Source organism: Saccopteryx bilineata, chromosome 2 (genome assembly GCF_036850765.1).
Source record: "Saccopteryx bilineata isolate mSacBil1 chromosome 2, mSacBil1_pri_phased_curated, whole genome shotgun sequence".
NCBI classification, from domain to species: Eukaryota; Metazoa; Chordata; class Mammalia; order Chiroptera; family Emballonuridae; genus Saccopteryx; species Saccopteryx bilineata.
Window position 1 is genome coordinate 318,095,651 of NC_089491.1, and position 14,390 is coordinate 318,110,040.

At 38.6% G+C, this 14,390-nt stretch overlaps 1 protein-coding gene across 1 annotated transcript in view; it reads right to left on the reverse strand.

The window, feature by feature from the left end:
- Positions 1 to 14,390, reverse strand: part of SNX27 (sorting nexin 27) — a 120,364-nt gene that overhangs the window by 77,224 nt on the left and 28,750 nt on the right. Inside the window, exon 2 of the mRNA XM_066262131.1 lies at positions 137 to 368. Coding sequence (XP_066118228.1) covers positions 137 to 368 — 232 coding nt within the window. The remainder of the gene's footprint in view (positions 1 to 136; positions 369 to 14,390) is intronic.

Here is a 14,390-nt window from a genome sequence, read left to right on the forward strand (position 1 = left end):
CTTTCCCCCCTTTCTTTCTCTCTTTCCCTCTCTTTCTCCCCCCCCCAAATCAATAAATTAAAAAATTTTCATTAAAAAAAAGATTAGGGGAAAACAAAAGCTAGATGTTTGAGGGTCAAATTGGGCTGACACTCACCACAAACTTCTCACCATTCTGCTCCACATGTTTGTATGTGGGGACCGATATGGGCACTGCTTGCTTTTCTGTGTAATCATAAAATGATTGTCCCAAAGAGTCGTCACTGGGGTCTAGGTTATCTGCCTCATGAGGAGGTACAGATAACACAGTCAAGATCAATTCCTTCTCGCCTGCTCGGATCAGGTCCACCACCTGCTTGTGTGTCGCCCCCTCAACATTCACGCCGTTCCTAAGGGGAAAAAGGGAAAAAGACAATCCCATAAACCACACGGGTCCAAACACCTTGTATCTCCACCCTCCTGTCCCCACTCCAGTGTCACACAGAATGAACCATAAAATGAAAAGATTAATTTGGCTCCAGAAAAGCTGTTTATGTCTTTACATTTTATAATGTAAAAAAAGTGTTTGTAAACTTATGGCAGGGGGAAAAAATGGGAACAGGTGAGAGACCTAGCCTTCCTCTATGCTAGAATCTCACACACAGCTTCAGGAAAACACATGGAATGGAGGGTGAGGCTGAGGCAGAAACAAAACTTTTACAGTTGAATAGTCCAATTTCCTCATCCTAACTAATCATGTATACGATAGTCAAAAAATGACTTTAATAATCCTGACATTTGAACTACATTTTACCCTTTTAAAATCTCCTGGAAATTCTGTTAAAAGGAATTTTCCCCAAAATGCATTCCCTTAATTTGTAAAGACTTAAAATGCACGACAAGATAATTCTTTTACGTTTATATTTGATTTCTCCCCATATCTTCAAATTAGCTTGATTTTCCTTTAAAATGTTTCATTACCTTGGGACTAAAGAGCATTTATCTTCATACATACTAGTTTCTTCTATCACTCAGTTTTTTTAAAAGCAATGAGATAATTTCTTTAAAATTTCATTATCTGACCCAACTTTTGTTCTCCCAAGAACTTCTGTTAACCTCTTAGAATTCTATTTTTCTGCTCTGTGCTATCTCTCTTAAAGCCCTCTATTTTTAGTTCACACTAAAAAATATACATCGAAAGCTATACAGTAAATCAATCTACTCATTCTCCTTCCTGTTTCACTATGTATAAAAAGGCTGAAACTAGGAAAAGTACAAGGTTTGGAAGAACAATAATTTTGTTAGAAAGATGCTGAGTCTCACAAAACTCAGCAAACCAAACTACCTTCCCAGAATGCTGACCCAGCCTGCTGTCTCAGCGAAAACCATGAGGCAGCTAGGTGACCCAGAGGTTTCCTCCATGGCTATCCCAAGAGAGTTCAGAAATATATACCTGGCCTTTATAGTCAACTTGATAAAATCTTATCTACCCTTTAGAGTTAAACTCCTTTTTCAGTCCTGTTCCAAACCATTAGGGTTTTTCCTTCCTGAAAATGATGCTAAATTTAGTGATAAGCCTTCTACAAACTTTTCAATCACTGTCTCTGTCAGAGTCTGGTATTTGAAACATCCATTTATATAAACAGAACAGGCAGGAGATCACCCAGCTAGCCTCCTTCCTTATTTTGGGTTTAACAATTTAGCCAGTAAATTCAGTTCTCTTGACATTTCACAACCTATCGTAAATAACATACACACACACACACACACACACATAATCAGTAATTTTATAAATGATTAGCTCTAGAAGAAAATAAAGAGTCCCCTCTGGTAATGAAAATTTGGGCATTTAAAATTTGGATCACATCACACTAGTAACCAGGAAAGATTGGTCAACTCTGACCATATAGCAGGATGATAAAAAGAAAATGGACTTTTGAAGCTAGATCTACATGAGTTCAAATCCTGACTCTGCCTTTTAGTATCAGACTTGCTCTCAATCAAGTTATTTAACCTTTTTTAGTGTTGCTTTCTGCCTTTGTAAAATGGGGACAATAAGTCCCTAACACACTTGTTAGAAAGATTAATGTAGTCCTGCCAGTTAGCTCAGATGATTAGAATGTCGTCTGAAATGACAAGGTTGTAGGTTTGATCCCTAGTCAGGGCATACATGGGAAGCAACCAATGAATGTGCAACTGAGTGTAACAACAAATGAATGCTTCCCTTTCCCCTCCCCTCTCTCTCCCTCTCTTTGCGCTCTAAAAATCATTTGATAAATTAAAAAAATTAAGCCCTTGCCTGACCTGTGGTGGCGCAGTGGATAAAGCGTCGACCTGGAAATGCTGAGGTTGCCGGTTTGAAACCCTGGGCTTGCCTGGTCAAGGCACATATGGGAGTTGATGCTTCCAGCTCCTCCCCCCTTCTCTCTCTCTCTCCTCTCTCTCCCTCTCTGTCTCTCTCCTCTCTAAAAATGAATAAATAAATTAAAAAAAATAATAATAAAAAAATAATAAATCTTTAAAAAAAAAAAAAAATTAAGCCCTTGCCAGATAGCTCAGTTGGCTGGACTGTCATCTGGAGGCAAAGAGGTTGCTAGTTTAATTCCCGGTCAGGGTAAATATAGAAACAGTTTGATGTTCCTGTCTTTCTCTCCCTGACTCTCTTTCTCTAAAAAAAATATGAAGAAGAAAGAAGAAAGAAAGAAAGAAAGAAAGAAAGAAAGAAAGAAAGAAAGAAAGAAAGAAAGAAAGAAAAGAAAGAAAGAAAGAGGGAGGATGGACTAACATAATAAAATCTAACTAGCCTGAACGTATACATCGGGAAACGTATACATAAAAAGGAAAGAAATACTATGTACCTATTGGTTATAAACAGATTTTGGTTAAAGGAGAAATAGAAACCTAAAGCTGGGGAATGTCAAAACATTTCATTTAAATCTTTCGCCTTGGTAGAAGTTCTGAGAAAATGTTTTGCTGGTAGAAGAAATAAAATTGAAAAAGTAGAAGTTGAAAATCAACATAGAGAACTTCATCTATCCCTAGCAGAATAAAATATTTTGGACATGTGGTGACACAGGGAATAGAGTGGTGACCTAGAATACTGAGGTCACCAGTTTGAAACCCCAGGCTTGCCTGGTCAAGGTACATATGAGAAGCAACTGCTATGAGTTGATGTTTCCCGCTCCTCCCCACCTTCTCTCTTTCTCTACTCTCTCTAAAATTAAAAATTAAAAAAGGGAAGGAACAAAACACTCTGGATATTAAAACAAGATTTTTATGTTAATTTTTTTAAATTTTATTTATTCATTTTTAGAGAGGAGAGAGAGAGGGAGAGAGAGAAACAGAGAGAGAGAAGGGGGGGAGGAGCTGGAAGCATCAACTCCCATATGTGCCTTGACCAGGCAAGCTCAGGGTTTCGAACCGGCGACCTCAGCATTTCCAGGTCGAACGCTTTATCCACTGCGCCACCACAGGTCAGGCTATGTTAATTTTTTTAAAGAGCGAGTGTGTGTGAGAGGAAGGAAGAGACAGGAAATGAGAGAGCAAGAGTGGGTGTTCATACAATTTTGTGAGATGCATAATTGTGAGAAAATGTTTAAGACCTGATGCTCAAATCTTGTCAGCTCTCTAATTTTTTTCTGTTAAAGGATTTTTAACTTGGGGTACTAAGTTGATAGGTTTGGGGTCTGTGAACACACACAAAATTTGTATGTAAAATTGTATTTGTGTGCGTATATGTATTTTCCCCTTGGGGAGAAGGTCCACAGCTTTCATCAGCTTCAAACAGGAGTATGTAACCTCCAGAATGGTTTAGAACTATTGCTTCCAATGCACTTCCACCCACTCAGTTTTCAAGTTGGAATACATTGCTTCTTGGGTCACTCATAAAAACAGCCCTGGAAATTATCAGAGAAATTTAAGTGACGTTTACTCCAAGAGCAGCCTCCCAGGGAGTAAGGAAGCTTGCTTAGGTTTCACTTTTTTTTTTGTTTTGTTTTGAAAGAGAGAGAGACAGGAAGGGAGAAAATGAAAAGCATCAACTCCTGGTTGTGTCACTTCAGTTGTTCATGATTGCTTCTCATACATGCCTTGCCTAGAGGGCTCAAGCCTTGCCAGTGACCCCTTGCCCAAGCCAGCAACCATGAAATCATGTCGATGATTCCACGCTCAAGCTGGCGACCCACACTCAACCTGCAGAGCCTGAGCTCAAGCCTGAGGGGCCTGCACTCAAGCCAGTGACCTCAGGATTTCGAACCTGGGATCTCAGCATCCCAGGTTGATCATATCCACTGTGTCACCATTGGTCAGGCTACATTTCACTTCTTTATTAGTAAGACCAAGCTTTAAATTGGCTATCATCCCAAAGACCTCTTTTAAAAGGGGTGGACATGACAGAACTACCACTGTCACATTCTAGGCACAATTGCTTGTATTTATTTGGTTCAACTATAGAAGAAATGCTGTGCATTCACGATTTAAAATATAAAGCTAGAAATTCCTTTATTTTTCAAAGAATAAAAGTCAGTAAAAACTCCAGGATGTACAATTTCAAAAAGGGCCCTGCCTCCTCAAGAATTAAGAGGACTTCTCTGTCATAAAAATGTTTGTATGATATATTCTTTTTCAACAAGAATGCTACTCTAACAGGCTCAAATGAGGTGTGGCCCACTTTGGATAATTCTGAAGACATAAATGAATACAAACTAGAAATTCTGCAGTGAAGGGAATTTTCAGCAGCACAAACTTCTGGTTCAAAGCATGAGTTTTGAAGTCAGACAGACTTGGGTTTGAATATCTAGTGTGCCATTTAACAAATAAGACATTTTTCAGTCTCACTTAGCTTCATTTTCTAATCCATAAAATAGGGCTAATAATATTTATAGCTATCAGAGTTGTGAGAACTAAAAGGTAAAGCTCGAGAGCATGGTAACCACTTAATAAATAGTAGCTATTCATGTGATAGTATTTGTATTAGTTGTGCAAGCAAATTGGTAGTATTTTGGCCTCCTAATAACACAAACCATGAATTTCCTTTGCCTTTCTTTTGACTTCGCAACATAACAAGTTGGATTTCATTTGAAAATAAATCACTGAGCTCTCAACCAATGATGATGGGAATCACAAGACAGTCACCTTCCTATGAGCACTGCATCAGAGAACCACTAAGTCCACTCCACACAAAGTATCTACTGCCCAGTAGATTCTACCCACCTATGTTTTTTCCACAAAGAAAGGCAACAGCTTAAACATACTATCAAAAATTTTTCAACAGATATGTGATTAAACTAATACAGCAAAACATTACCTATAGAATAGATGTCAGGCATGCAAATATTCACTGCAATTCCTTCATTTCCCATATGGTTAAAATCTTTCATAATAAAATGGGGAAAGGGAAAAGAAGGCTACCAAAAACTCCAATAATCCAACAAAATTTTACTTCCTTCTGCAACTAGGTGATACTCAAATACTGTGTCTTCAGCACTGTAAAGATACACATAATAGCCCTGGCCGGTTAGCTCAATTAGAGTGTCGTCCCCAAACGCCTAGGTTGCAAATTTGATCCCTGGTCAGAATACATACAGGAACTGACCAATGAATGCACAACTAAATGGAACAACAAATGAATGCTTCTCTCTCTCTCTCTCTCTCTCTCTTTCTCTCTTTCCCTTCATCACTCTCTCTAAAAATCAATCAATACAAATTTTTTAATTAAAAAAAAAAGATATACATGACAATTTTAGTAAAATTCGCCTCATTTTTTACATAAGACCAAAATTTGGCCCTACTGGAAAAGGCTTTAGCTAGTTAATAGGAGTAGCTTTATTTATTTATTTATTTATTTATTTTTAATTTTTTTTTGTGACAGAGACAGAGAGAGGGACAGACAGAAAGGGAGAGAGGTGAGAAGCATCAATTCTTCATTGCGACGCCTTGACTGGGGGGCTACAGCAGACCGAGTGACCCCTTGCTCAAATCAGATGAGTCCATGTCCAGCTGGCAACCTCAGGGTTTCGAACCTGGGTCCTCCGCGTCCCAGTCCAATGCTCTATCCACTGCGCCACTGCCTGGTCAGGAGGGAGTAGTTTTAAATAAGACTTTTATTCAACTAAAGTTAGCCAGCTGAGGAAAATTCAAAGCTAATATAAACACTCCCAGAAGCAGGAAAAAGCTCTAAATTGTCAGGATTTGTTTTTGTGTGGAGCTAGTGAAGGAAGTTATATGTAATGAAACTAGATATTGATGGACTATGACAGAGCCAATCATCCTATGTACCACAAAAAGGAACCATGCTAAGTGGTAAGAAGAATATTATTTTGACCCCCTGAGACATTCAAGAAAGTAACTTAGAGGCAGTCTGTACAAAAATAGACAATGAAGTCCTAGGACTGCAAACAATAAAACACTTTTCAATTCTGTAGATTAAAACACAGTGGCTACAACCTGACTGGTGGTGATGCAGTGGATCGAGTGTCAGCCCAGGAGGCTGCAGTCCTCGGTTTGAGTGTGGGCTTGTCAGCTTGAGTACCAGGTAGACAGACATAGTCCCAAGGTCGCTGGCTTGAGCACGTTATAACTGACATGGTCCCAAGGTCACTGGCTTGAGCAAGGGGTCACTCGTTCTGCTGTAACCCCCCAGTCAAGATCCATATGAGAAAGCAATCAATGAACTAAGGTGCCGCAACGAAAAGCTGATGCTTCTCATCTCCCTTCCTGTCCTGTCTCCCTCCCATCTGTCCCTTTCTCTCTGTCTGTCACACAAAAATTAAATTAATTAAACAAATAAAAACACACACACATATACACAATGGCTACATGTCCACAAGAACAGTTCAAATAGCCCTGGCCAGTGGCACAATGGATAAATCATTGTCCTGGAATGCTGAGGTTGGTGGCTTGACTCTCTGGGGTGCTAGTTTGAGCCTCAGTCAGAGCACATATGAGAAGCCAATGAGTTGATGCTTCATCTCTCTCTCCCCTTTCTTTCAAAAAAAAAAAAAACCCAAAAAAAACCCAAAAACAAAAAACCCAATTCAAATAAAAAAGAGTGACAGAGAAGCCAAGTTTTGCTAAGGGTGTGAAAGAACTGGCATTCTCATATATTGCTGATGGAAGCATAAAGCAAAAACAACCTGGCAGTTTCTTATAATTTTAAACATACATTCACTGTATGACCCACAATTCCACTACTAGATCTTTACCCCAGAGAAATGAAAAGATCCACACAAACAATTGAATGTTCAATGAAGCTTTAGTCATGATAGTCTAAAACTAAAAACAGCCAAATGTCTATCAAGATGTGAACACAAACTGTGGTAATTCATGCAATGAATTATTACTCAGCAATAAAAAGGACCTAACTACCAACAGCAACAACAATGTAGATGAATCACAATCAAACAAACAAACAAAAAACACTGAGCAAAAAGACGTGAAACAGAAAAGAGTCTGTTTTGATTCTATTTTTTGAAGTTCCAGAATAGGCAAAACTATAGTGTTAGAAATCAGATAAGTGGTTGTTTTTAGGGGATGAAGAAGAATGAGGATGAGGAGGTAAGAGATGGATGAAATGAGTATGGAATGCAAAGGAACACAGGAAAGCTTTCTGAAGTAATGGAAGTATTCTATATCTTAATTGGGGTGGTGGTTAAATGGGTCTCTACTTTTGTCAGAACTTGATACATAGCCTGACCAGGCGGAGGCGCAGTGGATAGAGTATTGCACTGGGACGCGGAGGACCCAGGTTTGAAACCCCGAGGTCACCAGCTTGAGTGTGGGCTCATCTGGTTTGAGCAAGGCTCACCAGCTTGAGCCCTTGCTCAAGACACTGAAGCATATCAAGCAAATGAACTACACAATTATTTTAAACTATATATTTATGAACACTATTTGCAAACATGAAAAAGTCCTCAGATTATGTTAAATGCAAAAACCATAGATTAGAAACTGTTTTGATTTTTTACATTTAAAATATAAAACTATTGTTCAGTGATTATGATTACATCCATAAAAAAGGCAAAATACATTAAATATAAAACTAGTTGATATGGATTGATTAAAACTATGGATAAATTTTAAAATTTAACATAGTTGTTATATTTTTTCAATTACAGAAAGCTTTTAAAATAAACTCCCTACCTTCTCCACAATATATTTATTGGAGATTTGATGAAGCCTACACAAGCTAGCAAAAAAGAGACAGACACCTGGCACATCAGAAGAGAGATACTTCCATTGACATATCACTAGTTCACTGCCCAGTTCTTGGGTATAGCTATACTACACTAGGTTATAAAAGCAAGGAACTACTGTCTGACCAGGTGGTGGTGCAGTGGATATAGAGTTGACCTACAATGCTGAAGGCCAAAGTTCAAAACCCCAAGATCGCAGGCTTGATTGCAAGCTCATCAGCTTGAGTACAGGGTCACCGGTTTGAGCATGGGATCACAGACATTACCCCATGGTTTCTGGCTTGCGCCCAAAGGTCACTGGCTTGAGTAAGGGGTCACTGGCTCAGCTGAAGCCCTCCAGTCAAGGCATGAATGAGAAGCAATCAATGAACAACTAAAGTGCCACAACTAAAAATTGATGCTTCTCATTTCTCTTCCTTCCCGTCTGTCTCTGTCTCTCTTAAAAACAAACAAAAAACCCCAAGTAACTACACTACTGAAATGTGAAGATATGCCCTTTCTAATTTTGCAATGAAATCATCTGACTGGCTTAGGTTGGCTCCTTTACACCTAATTCTGCCTTGCTATTTTACGTAGGCAAACAATAAAATCAGAGAATACTTTTATTGACTACTTGTCTTAGCTAACATGCTGTGATTTGCCCTTAAAGTTGTAAGAGATTCAGACATGTATATGCAATGAACACAGTCAAAGGAAGTGAAGCTTGAATGTGTCTTCACAAAAGTATTACTCTAAACAACTAAATATCAAGAACTTTCTGAAGAAGCAGCCAAAATGGGGAGACAAAGAAACATGTCCCAAATGAAAGAACAGGAGAAATTTCCAGAAAAAGAGCTAAATGAAATGGAGACAAGCAACTTATCAAATATGAGATCAGAAGAATGGTCATAAGGATGCTCAAGAAACTTAGACCTACAAAGCACTTAAAGAGAACTACAACAGCATGAAAAAGAATAAAGAAACCACAAAAAAGAACCAGTTAGAAATGAAGAACCCACTGAAAGGAATAAACAGTAGTTTATATGAAGCAGAGGACTTAGTCAGCAATTTGGAAGACAAGGTAAAAAAAAACACCCATCTAATCAGAGCAGCAGAAAGAAAAAATAATTAAAAAGGATAGTTTAAGGGACTTTTGGGATTACATGAAGCACAACATCTGCATCATAGGGGTACTAGAAAGAGAAGAGAGCAAGGGATCAATAACCTACTTGAAGAAATAATAATCCAAAACTACCCTAATGTAGTAGAAAAAAAAAGACACACAAATCCAGAGAGTACAGAGAGTGCCAAATAAGATGAACCCATAGAAGCCCACACCCATACACATCATAATTCAAATGGCAATGGTTAAAGACAAAGAGAATCTTAAAAGCAAAGAAAGATAGTCACCTACAAGGGAAATTCCATAAGACTATCAGCTGATTTCTCAACAGAAAAATTTCAGGCCAGAAGGGACTGGCATAAAACATTCAGAGGAATGAAAAGCAAGGACCTACAATCAAAACTACTTTATATAGCAAGACTAGCATTTAAAGTACAAGGAAAGATAAAGAACTTTTCAGATAAGAAAAAGTAAAGAATTTCATCACCACCAGACAAGAAATGTTAGACATTTCTAGAAAGAAAGGGGAAATACAGGAAACATAGGTATGAATAATAAAATGGCAATACATACCTATAATTACTTTAAATGTAAATGGCTTAAATGCTCTAATCAAAAGACACAGGGTAGCCTGACCAGGCAGTGGCACAGTAGACAGAGCATTAGACTGGGACACAGAGGACCCAGGTTCGAATCCCCAAGGTCTCCAGCTTGAGCATGGGCTCACCAGCTTGAGCATAGAGTCACTGGCTTGAGCACGGGATCACAGACATAACCCCATGGCTGTTGGCTTGAGCCCAAAGGTTCTTGTCTTGAGCAAGGGGTCACTCGCTCTGCTGGCGGCCCCCGGTCAAGGCACACATGAGAAAGCACCAATGAACAACTAAGGTACCACAACAAAGAACTGATGCTTCTCATCTCTCTCCCTTCCTGTCTGTCCCTACCTGTCCTGTTCCTCTGTCTCTCTGTCCCTATCTCTGTCTCTTTTGCTAAAAAACAAAACAAAAACAACAACAACATAGGGTAGCTGAATAAGAAAACAAAACCCATATACAGTCTGTCCGTAAAGTCATGGTGCACTTTTGACCAATCACTGGAAAGCAACAAAAGACGACAGAAATGTGAAATCTGCACCAAATAAAAGGAAAACCCTCCCAGTTTCTGTAGAATGATGTGGCAGCATGTGCGCATGCGCAGATGATGACGTAACACTGTGTATACAGCGGAGCAGCCCATGGCCATCCCAGTCGAGATGTGGACAGTACAGAGGAAAGTTCAATGTGTTCTGTGGCTCGCTAAATTCGAATCCGTGTCCAAAGTGCAACATAAATATCGGCGCATTTATATCGAAGTGCCACCACATAGGAATAACATTACTCGGTGGGATAAGCAGTTGAAGTAAACCGGCAGTTTGGTAGAGAAACCCCGTTCTGGTAGGCCATCAGTCAGTGATGAGTCTGTAGAGGCCGTACGGGATAGCTACCTAAGGAGCCCTAAAAAATCTGTGCATGAGCCCACATCAAACTGCACTGAATAGGTATGAAACTGAGATAGTTTTCCTTTTATTTGGTGCAGATTTCACATTTCTATTGTCTTTTGTTGCTTTCCTGTGACCGGTCAAAAGTGCACCATGACTTTATTGACACACTGTAAATGCTGTCTACAAGAGACCCACCTCATAGAATCTATGTAAACACAATAAAAATAAATAAATAAATAAATAATTTTTAAAAAAAGACCCACCTCAGAACAAAAGATACACATAAACTAAAAGTAAATGGACAGAAAGATATTTCATGCAAATGGAAAAAAACCCCACAAAAAACCTGGGGTAGCAATAATTATATCTGAGAAAACAGACTTCAAACAAAGGCTATATACTAAGTAAGAGACAAAGAACATTACATAATGATAAAAGGAGCAATCCAACAAAAGGATAAAATATATGTACTTGACATAGGAGCCCCTAAATATGTAAAGCAAATTTTGATGGACATTAATGAGAGAGATTGACAGTAATACAGTCACAACTGACATTAATAGATAGATCTTCCAGACAGAAAATCAGCAAGGATATGCAGATCTTAAAGAACACACTAAATCAGATGGATTTAACTGTTATCGCCAGAGCATTTTACCCAAAAGCAGTAGGATATACCTTCTTTTCAAGTGCACATGTAACATTTTTCTAGGATAGATCACATGATAGAACACAAAACAAATCTCAATAAATTTAAAAAGATTAAAATCATTATCAAGTATCTTCTCTGACCATAATGGTATGAAACTAGAAATCAATCACACCTTGGCTGGGTAGCTCAGATGGTTAGAAAACTGTCCCCATATACCAAGGTCGTAGGTTTGATTCCCTGTCAGGGCACATAAAGGAACCAACCAATGAGTGCATAAATAAGTGGAACAACAATCCATGTTTCCCTCTCTCTCTCTAAAATCAATCTATTAAAAAAAATGTAATAAATCATGTCGGGAGCCGATCCACTAGTGCTGGCTAACAAGGTCACAGCAGAAGAAGATCCACAACTGCTGGTTGACAAAGTCACAGCAGAAGAAGACCAATGGCTGCTGGTTAATAAAGTCACCGCAGTGAAGACTAACAGCTGCGGGTTGACAAAGTCACCGCAGAGGAGAGGCACAACGATACTTCCCCCTTTTGACCTTTTTGAATTAATCTGGCCTTATATCCCCCCTTTTCTGGGTGTGTGCTATCATTTATGGCACAGGGATAATAGTACCGTGCTTTCCCTGTAGATTCATAGTAATTTCTTTGAAAATGAGACAGAGGGTGTGAGTTCCACAGAAAAGCCTGTAAGCCCCTTGAACTGAGCTCACAGACATAAGAGGCTGGCTATGATATCCCTCATAAAGGGTTAAGTTGGTAGGAGAACTTCTTCTTATTAATCATGTTAGAAAGAACAGATTGTGACTTATGAATAGGTAGGAAACAGTAACTACACAGAGTACTTTTTAGCCTTCACTTAATTCATCACTTTACCTCCCTGAGCCTTCTCATGTGGTAAAGAAACTTTCCTTTCTTCTTGCATACCTGACCTGCAGGTGGTGGAACACTCTGAGAAGAATAAAGTTAGAACTTAACTAGAGTATGAATATAGTAATAAATAAAATTTGACTAGACAATAGCATCATAGGTAAGGTAGAGTTGTTATTCAGTACTGATCTTTTAGAAGTTTGTACCAACATTGTTATTGCTGTTCAAGTTATTGTATAATTGTACTTTGAATGACTTATAGTTTATAGAAATGAATTAACTGTTACCTAGAAAATGTAACCATAGTGAATCAAAAACAATGATTAATCAATGTATTCTGAATATCATGTGATTGTAACTTAGTGTGTGTGCATAAAAAGAAAGCTAGACCAGCATTTAGCAGAGATGCCTGGCAGTAAATGCTAACTGGAGAATAAAGAGAAAGAAAAGAATTCGGCTCTCTCACTCGATTCGTGCCGACGCCGTCTCTTCCTGTGGGACCCCTGGATCCTTTCCCCCGGGGCTGGACCCCGGCAAAATCATTCACAAAAAATATATATAAAAACACACAAAGACATGGAGACTAATCAATGAGTGGATTAACAATGAGACCAAGGAAGAACTCAAGATACCTTAAAACAAAAAGAACAAAACAAACCACAATTAACACAGCAAAAGCATTCCTGAGAGGAAATCTATAGCATTATAGGTCTACCTCAAGAAACAAGAAAAATCTCAAATAAGCAATCTAACCTCATATCTAAAGGAACTACTAGACAAAGAACAACAAAGCCCAAGGTGAGACGAAAGGAAATAATAAAGATCAGAGCAGAAATAAAGGAAATAGATTCTAAAAACAACACGAAAGATCAATGAAACCAAGAGCTAGTTCTTTGAAAAGATAAACAAGATTGACCAGACTCATAAAGAAAAAAAGAGAGGACCCAAATATATAAAATCAGAAATAAAAAAGAAGTAACAACTGACACCACAGAAATACAGAGAATTTTAAGAAAATATTACTAACAACTATATGCCAACAAATTGGACAATCTGGATGAAATGGATAAATACCTAGAAACAGTCTTCCGAAACTGAATCAGGAAGAATCAGAGAATCTGGATAGACAAAATACAATTAGTGAAATTAAGACAGTAATCTAAAAACTCCCAAAAAACAAAAGCCCTGGACTGGATGGCTTCACAGGTAAATTTTACCAAACAATTCAAAGAACTAAAACATCTATCCTTGGAAAGCTGTTCCAAAAAATTTAAAGGGAGGCAACACTCCCAAACTCATTTCACAAGAGCAGCATTATCCTAATTCCAAAACCAGAAAAAGACACTACAAAGATACAAAATTATAGGTCAATATCCCTAATAAACATAGATTCTAAAATTCTCAACAAAATATTAGCAAACTGGATCTAGGAATACATTAAAAGTTCATACACCAGGCCCTGGCCGGTTGGCTCAGCGGTAGAGCGTCGGCCTAGCGTGCGGAGGACCCGGGTTCGATTCCCGGCCAGGGCACATAGGAGAAGCGCCCATTTGCTTCTCCACCCCTCCGCCGCGCCTTCCTCTCTGTCTCTCTCTTCCCCTCCCACAGCCAACATGGCGTCGCCCAGGATGGGCAGAGCGTCGCCCCCTGGTGGGCGTGCCGGGTGGATCCCGGTCAGGCGCATGCAGGAGTCTGTCTGACTGTCTCTCCCTGTTTCCAGCTTCAGAAAAATGCAAAAAAAAAAAAAAAAAGTTCATACACCATGGTCAAGTGGGATTTATTTCAGGAATACAAGGTCAGTACACTATTCACAAATGAATAAACGTCATATACCACACAAACAAAATGAAAGATTAAAATCACACAATCATATCAATAAATACAGAAAAAGCATCTCATAAAACCTAGCACCATTTATGATAAAAACTCTCAGCAAAGTGGAAATAGAGGGAAACATACCTCAACATATAATGACAAAGCTAACTAACATCATACTCAATGGACAAAAACGACATGGATTTCCCTTAAGACTGGGAACAAAACAGGGATGTCTGCATTTATCACTCTTTTTATTTTTTGAGAGAGATAGAGGGAAGAGAGAGATAAGAAGCATCCACTTGTAGTTGCTTCA